Here is a 15,152-nt window from a genome sequence, read left to right as displayed (position 1 = left end):
GCAGAAGACATTTTATATACTCTCTTGTATATATGATACCTTTTTCAGATTATAAGGTTATTCATTCTATGCAGATTACAAAAAGAATGAGGTAGATAAAGGATGTATGTACCAACAGGGGAACATATTCAACTCACATTAAGTGACAAACATGTAGAACTCAAGAGTATAATCCCATTTTAATAAAAATATTAATGTGTCCCTTGAAATAAATCTGAACAATATACACTAAAATGTGAACACTGGTTATCACTGGCATGGTTTTCATTTCAAAATTATATGTGTCTTTGATGTTTTGATATTTTTTTTTAATTTTTTTTTAATGTTTATTTATTTTTGAGACGGAGAGAGACAGAGCATGAATGGGGGAGGGTCAGAGAGAGGGAGACACAGAATCCGAAACGGGCTCCAGGCTCTGAGCTGTCAGCACAGAGCCCGACGCGGGGCTCGAACTCACGGACCGCGAGATCATGACCCGAGCCGAAGTCGGCCGCCCAACGGACTGAGCCACCCAGGCGCCCCGATGTTTTGATATTTTCAATAACCTCATTTACTTTTGTGGTCAAAAATCAGTAAAGTTTTTTTTTTTTTTTTATGTATAGAAAACTGTTTTAAATAGAGAAATAATTTTTCTGGAAAGTTTCCTTTCCCCTTTTGCAAACTGAAGAAAGTTTGCTGAAGACCCCCAATTCTGTAAAGAAGAATTTGTAAGGGCAGAAAGTTTAAAATAGGAAGGGCTTCCAGGTCCCTTTAATGGGATAGAGAGTGAATAGGGCCTAGTCAGTCACCAGGGCTTACCAGCAGACCTCCTTGTTCCCTGCCACTCTCTACCTCCTGCTCAGGAGGGCAATACAAGTCTTGGCCAGCTGCCCTCCAGTCCTGCCCCATTGTTCCCAGACGACTGAACATCTGGCTGTTAAGCCAAAAACCAACAATGTCCTAACTTCCTGAGTAAACACCTGTGAACGAAGAGAAGACATAGTTGAGTCAGAGCAAGTGCTCAGGGGCACAGTAGGGCAAAGAACAAGGCAAAGGAGTTGGTAGGGGATAAGGAAAAATTGGATCTTATTCTGGGCTTGCCACTGAATTGCCCTTTCTCCCTCTGGCCTCTAGAATTTTCCATTGCAAATGGTGGGGCTTCTTGCACTCTAGAGCTTGGAAAAGCATGGATAGAAGGGGGTTCTAGGACCCCAGAAATTCAGCTTATCACAGGGGAAAAACACCAGGTTTTGCACATGCCACACCCTCGGCCTAGAACATGTCCCTCCATCTTATCCTGCACAGTGTTTATTCATTCTTCAAATTTCAAGTTATGCACCCCTTCCTTTTCTCCAACTCCCACCACCCCACCTTCGCCACCCTCCAAGAAGGGCTTAGAGGCCTCTCTGCTCCCACAGCTGGTGCTTCCCTTAGCCACCTCTATCCCACTCCAACAATTGCCTGTTGGTTTTTCCCAGTGGAATTTAAACTGATGAAGTTAGGGACCATGATTATCTTACCCCTGTCTCTCTAGTATCTAAATACTCCTTAAGTACAGTATTCATAAAATGTTTTCATAAGTGGAGGAATAAAAATTGAAGGAATGGCAAAGTGGGCAAGTGACAGAATCCCTCCACTTGTCTGGAGTGTGGTTCTCAGCAGCCTAAGGAAGTGGCCTCCAGGGCGAAGGAAAGCAGCAGGGACATTTATCTTCCCTTCATCTCCTCCCCAGTTCCCTACATTCTTTCATCATCTTACCCCTTCCTCCCACCAACCCCCACCACCCCCCCCCCACCCCGCCATCTCTACATCTAATTTGGTGTGAGCTTCAGCTCCCTCTACTGGCCAGACTTCAGTGCCGCAGGGAGCCAAGCCCAGGTACCCTGGCTTATTTCATTCTTCCCTGTGGGGAGACCGTTCTATTCCCTCCTCTACTTTGGGGTTCATGAGGGACTGGAACATGAAGGCAAAACAGGCTAGTCAGCACACTGGAAGTTTCCAAGGTCTGAGCGCACACTTCCCCATCCCTGACTCCAGGGGCACTTCCCTCACATCCTCACCTCATGCTCAGTTTCCTGGAGTCTCTACTCCCAAATTCCTCCTACTCCAGCTAATTCACAGAGATGTTGATCTCTGGAGCCCTTGGCTGATACATCAGCTCTGACTGTGGAAGAAAGATCCCAAGATGAGTTGGGAATAGGCAGAGACAGAGCAGAGAGAAAGGGACCCAGAAAGTGAAAGGATATAAACCCACATTGAGACAAAGATCAGAGTTGAAAAAGCCCACCAAATTGTCATCAGACCTTTCCAATCCCGTGGGTTGATAAACTAGGGCCCTTGCCCTATAAAGAAAGATTTCCCTCACCGCTTCGGTGTACCTGTGTCAGTGAGGAGCTAAGGGGAGTGATTGTGTTCAGGCTTAATAGAAATATTAGACTTTAGGGATAATTCCTGGTCAAGAAGGTCCTCCCCACTCCTGCCCCCTTCTCCTGAGAGGGCCCATCCTGCGGCTTACATCTTCAGTGTCACCACTAAGTGAGTACTCTGGCTCCAGTCCCTTCTCAGGGATGTTCCTTTCCTTCTCTGGCATCAGCTCGTCCAGCCAAAGGAGTTCCTGTGGTGAGAAGACCCACTCCAGTGCCTTTCGGACCCCCACCAGGCCCAGCAACTGCAGGGATGCAAACAAAACCCAGAGCCGTCAGCAATAGCAGCAGAAACATGAACTACAGTAACATTTGTTGAGCATTTCCTATGTACTAGACACTGTGTATTGTTTCACTTAATGCTAACACATTCCTATGAGGTAGATATAATTGTTCCCATTGTATAGAGAAAGAAACTGAGGCCTTGAGAGTTTAGAAACTTCTCAGAAGTCACATAGCTGGGATGTGGTTGGTCCTACTACAAAGCCTATGGCTCTTAACTTCCTCAGAGCGTAAGAATAAGGCCAGAAGCCACCTGTGTTATCACCTCACTGAGTAATAAAAGTGCCTGTATTGCCTCTCCCAGGACCTCAGTTTTCTTTTGGACTTTATATTCCTACTTGTGGTTGATCAGCCCAAAAAGTTTAGAAAAATAGAGTTGAATCAGGTATCCCAAGACTAACCTATCCGTAGGCATCTCTTGGCCATCTTTCTTTGTCCTAAAACTCCCAACCAGAGCTAGGGCAAATGAGAGGGGAATGTCTTCCTCATGTGTAGGCTTTGGCCACCCTCCCAGGCTCAGAGTCTCCCAGGACCCCCAGGACAATACCCAACCTGGCCCCAAGTTACCATGAGGGGGAAGATGATGGCTGCAGGAGTAGATTTGATTATCCAAAGCAGACCCAGGCAGGCAAGCTGGATAGCTGTGAAGAGGTGGACCCTGCTCAGAGGCACATGTCTCAAGAGGAGGAGGTCTGGCTGGTGTTTTGCTGGCATCAGTAATAGCTGTACCCTCTTTGTGAACTAGGGGAATAAGAGGAGAAGGAGAGCAGGGTGTTCAGCATGGAGGGTGTCACTGTTAGCTGTCCAAGTCCAGCGTGAGCGGGAAGTCAGAAGGCTCCCTTGGTGCCCTCCCCATTCAGAGCCTGGCATCAGAGTTCCTGAGCCCAAGAGAGACAGGAAGAGGAGAGGAGAGGACTTGGCAAGTATAAGCAGAAGGCACCAGCAGGAAAGAAGAGGAGGAGTGAGACTGCTTGGTGATTCTAATGGGCCCACCTGGATGCTGCTAATCGCTGCCACTCCCATGTACAGGAAGATTCCATAGAGCACAGGCATCGGGATGAACTGGTAGAAAAAAAGTAGAGAGCTGGCAAAGGAGTTCACTTCTGCTAGCTGCCCAGATCCACACTCCCCCACCTCCACCCCCACCCCAGCCTTAGGCTCCAACCCCAGCGTCTAGCATCCACCCCTAAGCCGACCCAAGTCTTTCTCTTCCTTTCCCACTTTGCATGCCTGATACTGAAGCTTCAAAATGGTCAGATGAAGTAAATTTTATAATTTCCATTTCACAAAAGGGGGAATTGGGTTTCAGAGAGATTAAGTTAACTTGTCCACTACCTGGCCTACTTCTCCTATCTTATCTATCACTTTCTTCTTCGCTCCCTCTGTTCCTGCTATATAGCTTCCTTTCCTTCTCTCAGTATGCCGAGGTTTATTTCTATCCTTTGTGAGGCCTTTGCTTTGCTTTGCTATTTCCCTCTACCTAAAATGTTCTTCCTTGACTTCCTTCTCACTACTCAGGCTTCTCACTGCTCATCTCTTGACACCCCAGAAGTGGTGGGGTGTCTTGACACCTTTCAATCTAAAGTAGACCCCTGGCACTCTTAATCACCTTACGCTCTTATATTTTTCATTAGAAGTAATCACTATTTGAAATTTTCCTGTTTTATTGTTTTAATTTTTTTTTCTGTCTCTTCTCACCAGACTGCAAGCAGTGGATGGTCCTCTTTTGATCACCACTATATCCTCAGTCTTTGGAACAGTGCCTAGCATATGGTTTATGCTCAGTAAATATCTGCTGAATGAGAGTCACCTAGTTAGCAAGCAGCCAATCCAGTCTATCTGGCTCTTTCAACTACTCTACTCTCACCCAGCCTCCATGACCTTTCCCTCCCCAAACCTTTCCTCCCTGGTGACTCTTGTATGCCATTCTCCGTGTCCTCACCTTAGCTTGTTGAACCTTTCTACGATTACTTATTACTTAATTTTTGTTCATGTGTGTATGTTGCTGATAGGGGCTTGGCTCCATATCTCTTTTCAATACTCCTGTCTCCCCTTCCTCCCTGCCACTTCTCCCAAGTGCCTAGCAGAGCCTTGCACATGGCAGGTGTTCTATAAACATCTGGTAAGGGAGAAGTGAAGGGGTTTTGTCTCAAGGTTTTCCTGGGATGTGATGATCACACTGTTAGTCTGAGGTTTGTTGGCAGGCTGGAGCAAGACTGCCATACCTCTTGGCCCATAGGGGATGGTAGCGTGCCCATACCCGGCTCCACTGGGTAGAAAACCCACCGGGTAAGAGTTTGGATTCTCAGATAGATCTAAGAAACTAGCTCTTTTGGTGGCCTTTTGTAAGCTACTTAATCTCTTTAAACTTCAGTTTCCTTGGGGCACCTGGGTGGCTTAGTTGGTTAAGCGTCCGACTCTTGATTTCGGCCCAGGTTGTGATCTCACGCTTGTCAGATCCAGCCCTGCGTTGCACTCTGAGCTGGGCGTGGAGCCTGCTTAAGATTCTCTCTCTCTCTCTCTCTCTCTCTCTCTCTCTCAAAACAAACAAGCTTCAGTTTGCTCATTGGTGAAGTATGAATGTCTCTCAGGGTTCACGTGAGGATCAAATGAGACCAAGTGTGGAGAAAACTTAACACGGTGCCTAGTGCACAGTAAGTATTTAGCCAGTGTCAGTTCTTGCTGTATTTGTTATTATTACTGCCCTGCCCCTGATGCCAGCCTAACAAAGGTACCTTCAGTACAGGTGCCAGGAAGATGGAGGCTCCTGTGAGGATGAACACCACCAGGCCTGTCAGCCTCTGCTCCCTGTGGGGTGAGGGAAGAGTTAGCTAGGGGCTGGGAGAGCCCCTAGGGTGCCTGGCTTGGAGATGCTGACCAGAGACCACTACAGGCACTGGCAGGAGGGAAGTGGAGAGAGCCCTTCCCCCCCACAACCCTCCCAATAGTAGCCTGGCAGGGAGGGGGCCTTAGCATCATGTGCAAAATTGGTGGAAAGGAAGGGGCAGGGCACTTGAGCTGGGATGTTCCAGGCCTCTCCATCAGCTCAAGCTCATAGTTGCTCTTTGTTTTTATTTTTTATTTTGGTGCAACGTTAGCGATTTTTACACTGCCATAAAAACTTTCATTTCACAGTTTCAAAGTTGATTTCACAAACTTTCCACGGATTGTGTTTCCAACGGTTAGAAAATTGTTTTTGTGACAGTAACTTTGTAACATCAGTGAAGCACTCCTACCTTGCGGGGAGGGGGGGGGCGGGGACGGGGGGGGGGGGGATTTGTTAGGTGGCACCTCACCCTCCCTTGGCTCTGGCCGCCTCTGCCTTTGTGTCCATGAGGCTCCTCCCACGGGCCCTCCCACACCCATGGCCAAGGATAAGAGGGAAGACCCGACACGCCCATCTCAGCCCGGAACCCACCCATTCACCCCACTGCAGTATTTACGGAGTAGTGAGAGAGCCCTCTGGAGGCTTAGAATTTAAGCTGTCCAAATCGCTCTGCCTTGTACTCCCCTGCACCACCTTACTGACTGATCTCTCACTCTGGCCTCCTCAATATTGGCCTCACCTGATGCCAAGGAAGCTCCGGGGTTCCCCCAGGACACAAGCTGTGCTCTCTCTCCGAAGACTGTCCATATGGGCCAGGGAGATGACTGTGGCTGAGACATACCAGGGCAGCCCAAGCACTGATGTGAGCAGCAGCAGCACAGCCACACAGAAGAGGTCCAGGTGGAAGCCAGCTCCCTTCTGCAGGTAGTGGTGGAGCATCGAGGATGAAACTAAGCCAGATCTGGGCTCTCTGTCCTCTGAAGTAGGAGAGGGAGGGCCTGGACCCCACCCTGGAGTTTCTGTACCTTGGTCTAGGGGCCTCTGGTCCTACCCAGCAGGTCTTACCCGCAGTTTATATTCAGCACGGTTGAGGATGACCGCTGTGATCTGCTGGTCCATGAAGATGAGGATAGACAGCAGCAGAGCAGGGAGGGCAGCTGCCACACTCAGCCACCAGGGGTTGGCTCCAAAAGGTGACACCAGCCATCCACGCCCAGGGAGTGTGGGCTGGGAGAGGGCATTCCGTGGACAAGTTAGAGAGGGTCTCCCAAGAGCACCTCACCTGCACACCCCGGCTTTGGCATTCCTCCATAACCCCCCAACCCCCTTACCCCAGTTCCAAGACCCTGGGTGGTAGGTGGGAGCAGTACGTGTGCATGTACAACTGGTTGAAAGCATTCCAGTGCCTTAAAAGAGGGCAGAAGAAGGGGAACCAGCCTGGGAGTTGGGCTGGAGCCAGGGGCTCTGGATTTTGGTTCTCAGGTGCCCTCCCTCCCTGCAAGAGGAGGAGATGGTGGGTGAGGCCTGCCCACATTTCTTGATGTACAGAGCCCTCCTCCCTAGGCACCCCCCGCCCCCTACAACCAGGGTGGGGCGACTCAGGCTCAAACCTGCCTTGATCTGGGGCCAGGGCAGGGCTGGGTGTGTCTGCGTCTGCTCTGATTATAAGCGTCTGTGTGGGGGAGGGGACCCCAGTTGCCATCTCAGATTCTGAGCCCCTGAGGCTACCCCAGGTGGAGTCTCCCTGCTCTCCTGTCCTGGGGGAAGCTGGAGAGGAGGTCTCCAAATGCACAGGCAAAGTCTAGGTGCTAAGTCCGTGCTAAGCCTTGTGCTGTGCACTGCCGTGCCCTTGGGAGGGAGCTCCAGCTTTAGCAGATCAGAGCCGGCAAACAGGGGTGCAAAGAAGACAGTGCAGAGTAGTAGGATGGGTAGGGCCAACCTATGACAACAATAAGTAACATTTTTTGAGATCTTGGTATGTGCCAGATGAGTGACTTACACTCATCTTCTGTGAACCTCAGAACAACTTATAGAGTAGCAGCTATTGTTATTTATTATTTCCATTTTACAGGTAAATAAATTGAGGCTCATTGATGAGAAATGTGGGTTGGCTTGCCTAAGGTCACACAGCTAGGAAGTGGCAGAACTGGATCTCGAGCCCATGGCTGGCTGACTAGAACCCTACCTCTTAACCCCTAATTTATAATAATAACTCCCATGTTTTCTGTACCCACTGTGTTGGCAGCAACACCTCATTAATCCTCACAACAACTCTGTGAGGTCATTATTATTACTATTTGTATTTTATGAGCAAGGAAATGGAAGCTCAGAGGAAGAAAAGCATGGTATCCATTCATCTTCCTCCTCCAAAGTCCTTTCTGCTGGCCCTGCTCTCCCCTCTGTTCTACACTCCCAGCTCTCACCTTGAACTCGCTGGGCACCATGAGCTTTGGTGTGGCTAGACCCAGGAAGGAATCGAGGCCACAGCCCAGCAGCATGGCCAGGACTGAGGAGAAGTCACCGAGCACTTTGCGCACCTGGCCACACAGTGGACACTTGGTCAGGTTCAGGCCTGCCAGCCCCCTCCCTCTTTACCCTTTCCCATTCACAGACAGGGCCCAAGGCCAAGAGGCAGTACTCTCCCACAGACAGAGGTAACACTCACCACAGAGGGGAAGAAGCGGCTTGTCTTTACATGCTTGAGGGCCGTGGCTATGAGGAAAGAAGTAAGGAAGAGGAGGACAGAGAAGAAGGCGATGTCTGGGACTATATGACAGCCGGGACCACGAGGGTGGCCTCCCCGTCGGGCACACTCTGGTGGGGGCAGCAAGGAGGCATTGACCAGGCCTAGGTCCTGTATGGAGGGGTGTTCAGGTATGGGGTTATGGGTGGCAGAATAAACATTGACTGACACTCACTGAGACACCAAGGGCCCAGGATAGGAGGTCTCCAGCCACAGCAAATGTCTGGGCCTCTGTGAACTGTAAGGGTTTCCCTAGCCTGTGGGGAGGGAAAAGCCAGGAACCACTGACTTCTTTGGCTTCCACCATGTCTTTCCCAGGACTCTCCCAGGAACTGGCCCTCACCATGCTTGAAATGTCATCTCTGTCTTTTGGTTCTGTCTTCTTCCACTGAGACTCATTTCCTGGGAAGCAGAGAACAATCTGGGTATATGTGCCTCCTCTGGAAACCTCCTCCAGCCCCTCAGGAGCCTGATCTCATGGATCCAACTGAACCAGAAAGTTCTTAGTTCTGACTCATCTGTCTTCTGACCCTAAATGCTGTGCTCCTCAGGACATCTCCCAGTCCCTACCAATTCCTTACGTCTCTGTATCCCTGGTGCCCGGCATAGGACCAGCCAGAGCAGTTGCCTAGCAAATGTTTGCTTAAAAGATGAGCACACCAATCTGTGGGTTTCTATCAGGACCAGAACTGGTTTTGCTCATGCCTAACACAGAGTCTGGCGCTCTTGAGAGGATATCTCTTCCCCATTCCTGCTGCTTCCTTGTGCAGGGGTATGTGCAAGTGTAAAACTCTGAGCTGCTCTCCCCCTCAGTCAGTCACTCAGACTAGGGGAAGAGCAGCAATTTATTTAATTGGTGAATTTGAGAGAAGGAATGGAGCATGCCTCTCCCTGTCCCTTCCTCTCCCCACTCTTGGGAATAAGCTGCCTGTCCTGTGCATGCAACTTAGCTCTGCCCTTCTGTGGCAAGACAGTCCCTGTCCAGGGCAGCCATGACTGGGTGGGTAAATCTATTTAATTTTGGTTTCATTGTTAGGAAGCCCGTTTCCCCATAGATATAAGCATGTTCTTCTATCAGGACTGTCAGAAATAAAGATGATATTGGGGCACCTGGGTGGCTCAGTCGGTTAAGTGTCTGACTTTGGCTCAGGTCATGATCTCGTGGTTCGTGACTTTGAGACCATCTTGGGCTCTGCGCTGACAGTGAAGATCCTGCTTGGGATCCTCTCCCTCTCTCTCTGCCCTTCCCTGCTTGCTCTATTTCTCAAAATAAATAAATAAACTTAAAAAAAAAAAAAGATAATACTGGGCCTGCTCTGTTACTTCTCAATGGATTCAAAACAAAGGTGGGGAAGAGTGCTGCTGGTCATTGGGAAAGTATTCAGGATTTTGTTGAACTTAACAAGGGAGACAGCAAGGGGACATCCCCTCCCCCTCCCGCATCCTTCCCCATCTCTTCCAGCTCCGTATTCCCCTCACCCACCTCCCAGGTCTGGGTACTGGCAAAAGCAGCCGTAGGCAGGAGAGCCAGGGCTCTGGATGGGATAGGCACTGGTCAAGCTCAACATTTTGCCCACAGCATCGTAGATGAAGATGAGGCTGATGAGGGCACAGAAGCCTTCTTCGGTGAAGCGGGTAAAGTAGCGTACCAGCACGCTGGCCTCTGTGGCCACTAGTGCCAGACAAAAGGTGGCCACCCAGATGCCCACCCATAGGCGGAAAGGCAGGTAGTCCAAGCTGTAATCTCTGGGGGAGTGAGACACGGAGGGATTGCCAGGGCTGTTCTGCTCCCCACTTACCCCAGGTTAGGTACCCCTGGAGCCAAACAGACAGCTCCCTCCCTTCCCTATTGACCCAGTCAGGATCAGGCCAAGAGTGCAGCTAGTGAGGGTCCGGTGAGGGTGGGGGTGTTCTCCTACCTGCTGAAGGAGAAGAGCAGGCGTTCAAAGACCAGCACTGGCCCCGTGCTGCTGAGGATGGTGAGGGGCTGGCCAGCCATCAGGCAGAAAGCAGCTCCAGCCACTGCAGTGCCCAGAAAACTTTCCAGCACCCCCTAGAAGCCGGCAGAGGACCCTGTCAGCACAGGACACTGGAGTCCTCAGTACAGCCACCCAAGCTTCCAGGGAGCCTCCACTGCCCACCCATTGCCCCAAGGGTAGCTAGCAGAATACTGAAACTTGTGCCTGCCCCCCCCCACATCTCCCGATTCACCTGAGCACCATTGGTGGCTTCCCCCAGCAGACCCCCAAAAGTGATGGCGTTAGTGATGGTGGCCAGGTAGATGTAGAGCACAGCTGAGAAGCACTGGGGATGCAGCGCGTCCAGGAAGTCACTGGTGTACCACAAGGCCTTCCGACGCACATCCTGGACAAGGCCCCCAAACAGCCTCCCACCCATGGTTTGTCAGTGACCCAAGTGCCCACACCCCACGCCCCTATCCCTGCTACCTTCCCTGTGACTGGTTGAGCCCCTCCATCGTGAGCATACACCTCTGTGCCCCTGTGACCCCTCTCCCCTCCCAGGACCCTTACCCCTGCTCTCACCCAGCTCACCTCACCTGCCTGTCCGCTGTAACTCTGGGCTGGGCGCATGTGGCCAGTGACCATGTCTGTCCTCAGCCAGGGCCCCATGCTGGGCAGATGGGCCCTTGACCTCCCTCAGTTGTGAGAGGAGCCTGAAGAGAAGGGGAACCCAGGTTGCCTGAGGATCTCCAACCAAAACGTGACTGGGCCTGCTGCCTCCTGGTGGCTGCTCTTATCTCTGCCAGCAGACTCTGAATCCAAAGACACGTATCCCTTTCCTGGGATCCCCTCCCCTCCTCCACAGTGGAACTGGACCCAAGGTCTGTGGAGAAGACCCCCATATACCTTTTGTGCTGGGAAGGCAGACATTTGGGTGGGGCAATCCGGGCTGTCGGGTCCCACCGACCTGGAGGAAGCACTGTCACCTCCTCTAGGAAGGCATCCAAGGCTGCCAGGAGGTCATGAAGGCTGCTGGCCCGACGAACTGACCACTGGAATTGCTAGGGATAGGGGCAGAAAGGGGCAGTAAATGCCGATCTGGACCTTTACATGAATCTTTACAATCTCAAAGCTAGACACAAGTCATTCAAGCATTCCTTCATTAATACATGCATGCAGTGGGTATTGGGGGCCTACTGTGTGCCAGCAGTGTCCTAGTTAAGGGGGCTACATTGGTAGCCAAGAAAACTTAAGTCCTCATGTGCACAGACACAAAGCCACACTCTGCCTCATTGCTGTATTCGGTCACATCTAGAGGCCACAGTGTGCACTCTCACTGGCAAAAGTCTGCGCGTGCATGCACACACTCACACACGCACGCGCTTGCCTGCCCAGCTCACCCGGTCACTGAGGAGGACGGCCATGGCCCGGCCCATCTCATGATAGCCCCTTCCCAGTGTGGAGGGACCAAGGAGGAGGCAGAAAAACCTGAGGGAGGAACCAGGCGCCAGAGAAAATAAGAGACTGCTATCCCACAAGGCAGCCCTGACCTCTGACCTTCCTACCAGCCCCCATTCATATGCTCATCATGTTCACACCTACTTTGCAGCCCTGACCACCACCCCCTCCCCAGACCCCTGAGCACCATCCCCACTCATGCCCCCTCAGAGAACTGAACCAGAGACTTCTCAACCCCTTCCCCAGTAGAGATCCTTCTGGGCTCCAGGACCCCTGACTCCCCACAGCCTCACCTGCTGGGAAGGGGCACCTCAATGAGGGGCCCCAACACCACTGGATCCCGCAGTCGTACAAAGGCCCCCAGGGGCCGTACCAGGAAGCCCAACTCTCCTGCCAGCACAGCCCCTGCCTCAGCCCCTGGAGGCAGCTTCTGTCTCAGAGGGTTCTGACGCTGGATGGGGGTTCAAGGAGACACATGGATGAGTGGTTACGTGGGAAGGCAGATTTTGGTGGGGTACTGATTAATAATGAGGCCTGACTCCTCTCCCAGCCCTGCCCAAGGAAGGACCACAAACCTGTTCCTTCAGCGGGGCTTCCTCATTGTGAGAAGCCTCTCTTGGATGAGCAGACCCTTCAAAACACGATCAGGCAGCGAGTAAGAGTACAGGCTTTGGAGGTGGACACAGCAGGGCTCCCTGACCAGGTTTACCCATGATAAACTATGAAAACTAGAGTTCCCCTCATTGAGCTTCAGTTTTCTCATCACTAAAATGGGGCTAATTGTGGTACTGCCTCACAGGATGGTTGTGAAGATGAAATGAGAATATACTGCATGTAAAGCTCCTGGCACGGTGCCTGTCAAGAGCGTCCCTTCACAAAACTCTGACCCCTCCATTCTTCTCCCCTCACCGTTACATCCACTTCTCACCCACGAGGCCTGGGTTGAGGCCCCGGGTTGAGAGGTCTGAGCCAAGGTTAGGCTGCTCTTAGTCCAAGAAGCGCAGGGGGGATCTGGGACCCTCCCACCCAGGGCTTTTTGTCCTGGGCCCAGGGAGGGGCCTCTCACCCTGGCAGGGCCTGGTGCCTGTGGGCTGGATGAGATGCTGGGGTCTCTGCAGCAGCAAGGCCTGCAGCTGCCCTCTCAGCTCTGGGCTCAGCGACTCCACTCTTGTCACCTGTTCTAAAGAATAGAGATGGGTCTTCAACCCTCTCCTGAGAGCTCCCTGTCCCCACACTCTTCCCCTTTCCCCTCTGCCTGGCTCCCTTTCCCTTCTGGGAATCTCAGGAAAGGTGTCCCTCCATTCTGCTTTTCCATCTCCTCCCTGTGACAGGGACGGATAATCCCTAAGGTGCAGTGGGGTGAGCTCTGGAAATTTCCAACGCTTTGGGGGGAAGTCTTAGGGAAATGGCATAGCTACTCAGGCCCTCCCTGTACAGGCTCCCAGCATACCCACGAGCTCCAGGAAGCTCTGAGCTGGACAGTCCAGCAGCACAAGGCCCTCGGCCAGTAGGCTGCGGAGCTTCTGAAGGCTGGGCAGTGCCAGGGTGGGCACGTGAGGGACACTCCACCGGCCTGCACCCACCTCCAGCTTCTCCTCAAACAGCACCCACCTGTGGTGGAGAGGAATAGACTGTGTTATTGGGGCCATCTCTCCTAGGTCCAGGTTGTGGGAACACAGGAGAGCCAGAGAAAGTAGAGCAATGGTGAGGGGGGGGGGGCGGGAGGCTGGGCCCAGTGGTGCAAAGCATGCCCCTTCCTGGACATTCACCCCTCATCTGGGGTCTTGGGGAACTCAAAAGTAGACTGCAGAGAAAACTGAGCATCATGGAGGGTGAGGGCCTGAATTGGAGAGCACAGAGAGGAACTCTTAATTGGGGCAGAGAGCATCTCCCCAAACAGGAGGAGTCACCAGCTGGGGAAGGGGCAAGACCCCATAAAATTGCCCTGGGTCCCACTCACCTGCCTGTCTCTCTCCACTCCAGTGCCTGGGGCCAGCCCAGAAGTTCATTCAGTTGAATGAAGAGCAGAGAGTCCGTGGGTACCCCCCGATCCCCTCTGTCTGTGTCTGAGGTGCCATCAGGGCTGGGGCAAGAGCCAGGGCCATTCTCCAGCTCTCCTGTGGGCACATTTTCACAAGCACTGGAGACTTCAAACTCTTCCTGGCCTGGCAGCTTCATCTTGGGGAGGCTTGCACAGACTCCCAGAGATGGTGCAGTCCTAGGTTTTGAGTCCTAGGTTTTGAGCCAGGGGCCCTCTGGCTGGCTGCATTTATAATGCACCCCCCACCCTCCATGCAGCACAACACAAACAGAGCAGGGCCTGCTGACTCCAGAGCCAACTGGGTAATCCCCTTTCCTGCTTGCTTTCCCCAGCCCTTGCTGCCCGAGAATGTAAGGCTAGCCTGATCTTTCCCAGGCTCTAAAGAAATGCCCAGCCTGGGGCAAAAATGTTGTGTGCGTCTTCTGTGGGATCAGGTCTGACCCCACTGTGTTTTGTGTAAATTAACATGAGTAAGTCACTGGCCTGGGTCTGAGGACTGAAACCATCAGATGATCCTGCCCCCTACTCTGTATCAAATACAAACACCACCACCCCCAGGACTGTTTTGGGTGTCACCAATACACCCTAAGGGCCCCTATTTGGATAAACAAATGTCTTAATGAGTAACTAGGGGTATAGAAGCCAGGCTAGATCGAGTAAGGGAGACAACAGGCAGAGTCCCCTCCCATTAAATGGGCTAATAATGGAAAGTGGAGACAGTTCATGGAGAACACAACGCCTGAGTCTTAAATTCCTTTGTTTGATCCTGGAAACTTTGCAATTTAGCTGGGTCCCTGGGGTCTGCCTCTGTAACCCAGACCCCCAGTGAGGATAGAGGAGCCAACTAGAGTGTGTGTATGGAGTTCCCAGGGCCAAAGGAGCAGAAGAAAAGGTGGTCTATTGGCAAGTCCTCTTGGCTCTACCTTCAAGGTAAACCCAGCATCCAACCACATCTCCCCACATCCTCCACTTCTACCCTGTTCCAAGCCACCACCATGTGTCACCTGAATTATCTCTATAGCTTTTAATCTCTTGCAATAATCCCCCTGCTTCCACTCTTCCTTGGCCAAAGTTCATTCTCTGCACAGCAGCCATAGGAATTGTTTTAAAAGGTAATCAAGCTATGTTACTCTTCTCAAACCTCACCCAATACATTCCTATTCTAGAAGAAAAATCAAACTCCGTCATGACCTATAAAATCTGTAGTCTGGCCCTAGCCTACCTCCCTGACCACATCTCGTACCATTCTCTCTTGCTGATTCCTTTCTAGCTGTCCTGGTCTTTGTCTATTATGTAAAGCCTGTTCCTGCCTGGGGGTCTTCTGGTTCTCATCTCTGCAAGGGAAGTTTTCCTTCCAGATGACTGGATCCCTGTCACCTAAGTGTCATTTTAGACGTTACCCATTCAAGGAGACCTTTTTCTTTTTTCCCATCCAGCC

At 51.6% G+C, this 15,152-nt stretch overlaps 1 protein-coding gene across 1 annotated transcript; it reads right to left on the bottom strand.

The window, feature by feature from the left end:
• Positions 1-1,956: 1,956 nt before the first annotated feature.
• SLC4A9 (solute carrier family 4 member 9) lies at positions 1,957-13,851 on the bottom strand. The gene is made up of 21 exons (XM_042937047.1): positions 13,634-13,851; positions 13,124-13,284; positions 12,740-12,853; positions 12,249-12,304; positions 11,967-12,124; positions 11,616-11,703; positions 11,122-11,276; positions 10,812-10,928; positions 10,466-10,640; positions 10,174-10,307; positions 9,738-10,000; positions 8,598-8,656; positions 8,177-8,365; positions 7,935-8,048; positions 6,577-6,738; positions 6,251-6,429; positions 5,420-5,492; positions 3,678-3,746; positions 3,252-3,425; positions 2,495-2,647; positions 1,957-2,143 (listed from the first exon to the last, which is right to left on the bottom strand). The coding sequence occupies exons 1-21, from the start codon at positions 13,849-13,851 to the stop codon at positions 2,090-2,092; spliced, it is 2,865 nt and encodes a 954-aa protein (XP_042792981.1). The 3' UTR covers positions 1,957-2,089.
• Between the last annotated feature and the right edge of the window lie 1,301 nt (positions 13,852-15,152).

The sequence above is a fragment of the Panthera leo genome, chromosome A1 (genome assembly GCF_018350215.1).
Source record: "Panthera leo isolate Ple1 chromosome A1, P.leo_Ple1_pat1.1, whole genome shotgun sequence".
In the NCBI taxonomy this organism is placed as follows: domain Eukaryota; kingdom Metazoa; phylum Chordata; class Mammalia; order Carnivora; family Felidae; genus Panthera; species Panthera leo.
This window is presented reverse-complemented; position numbering and strand designations above follow the sequence as displayed.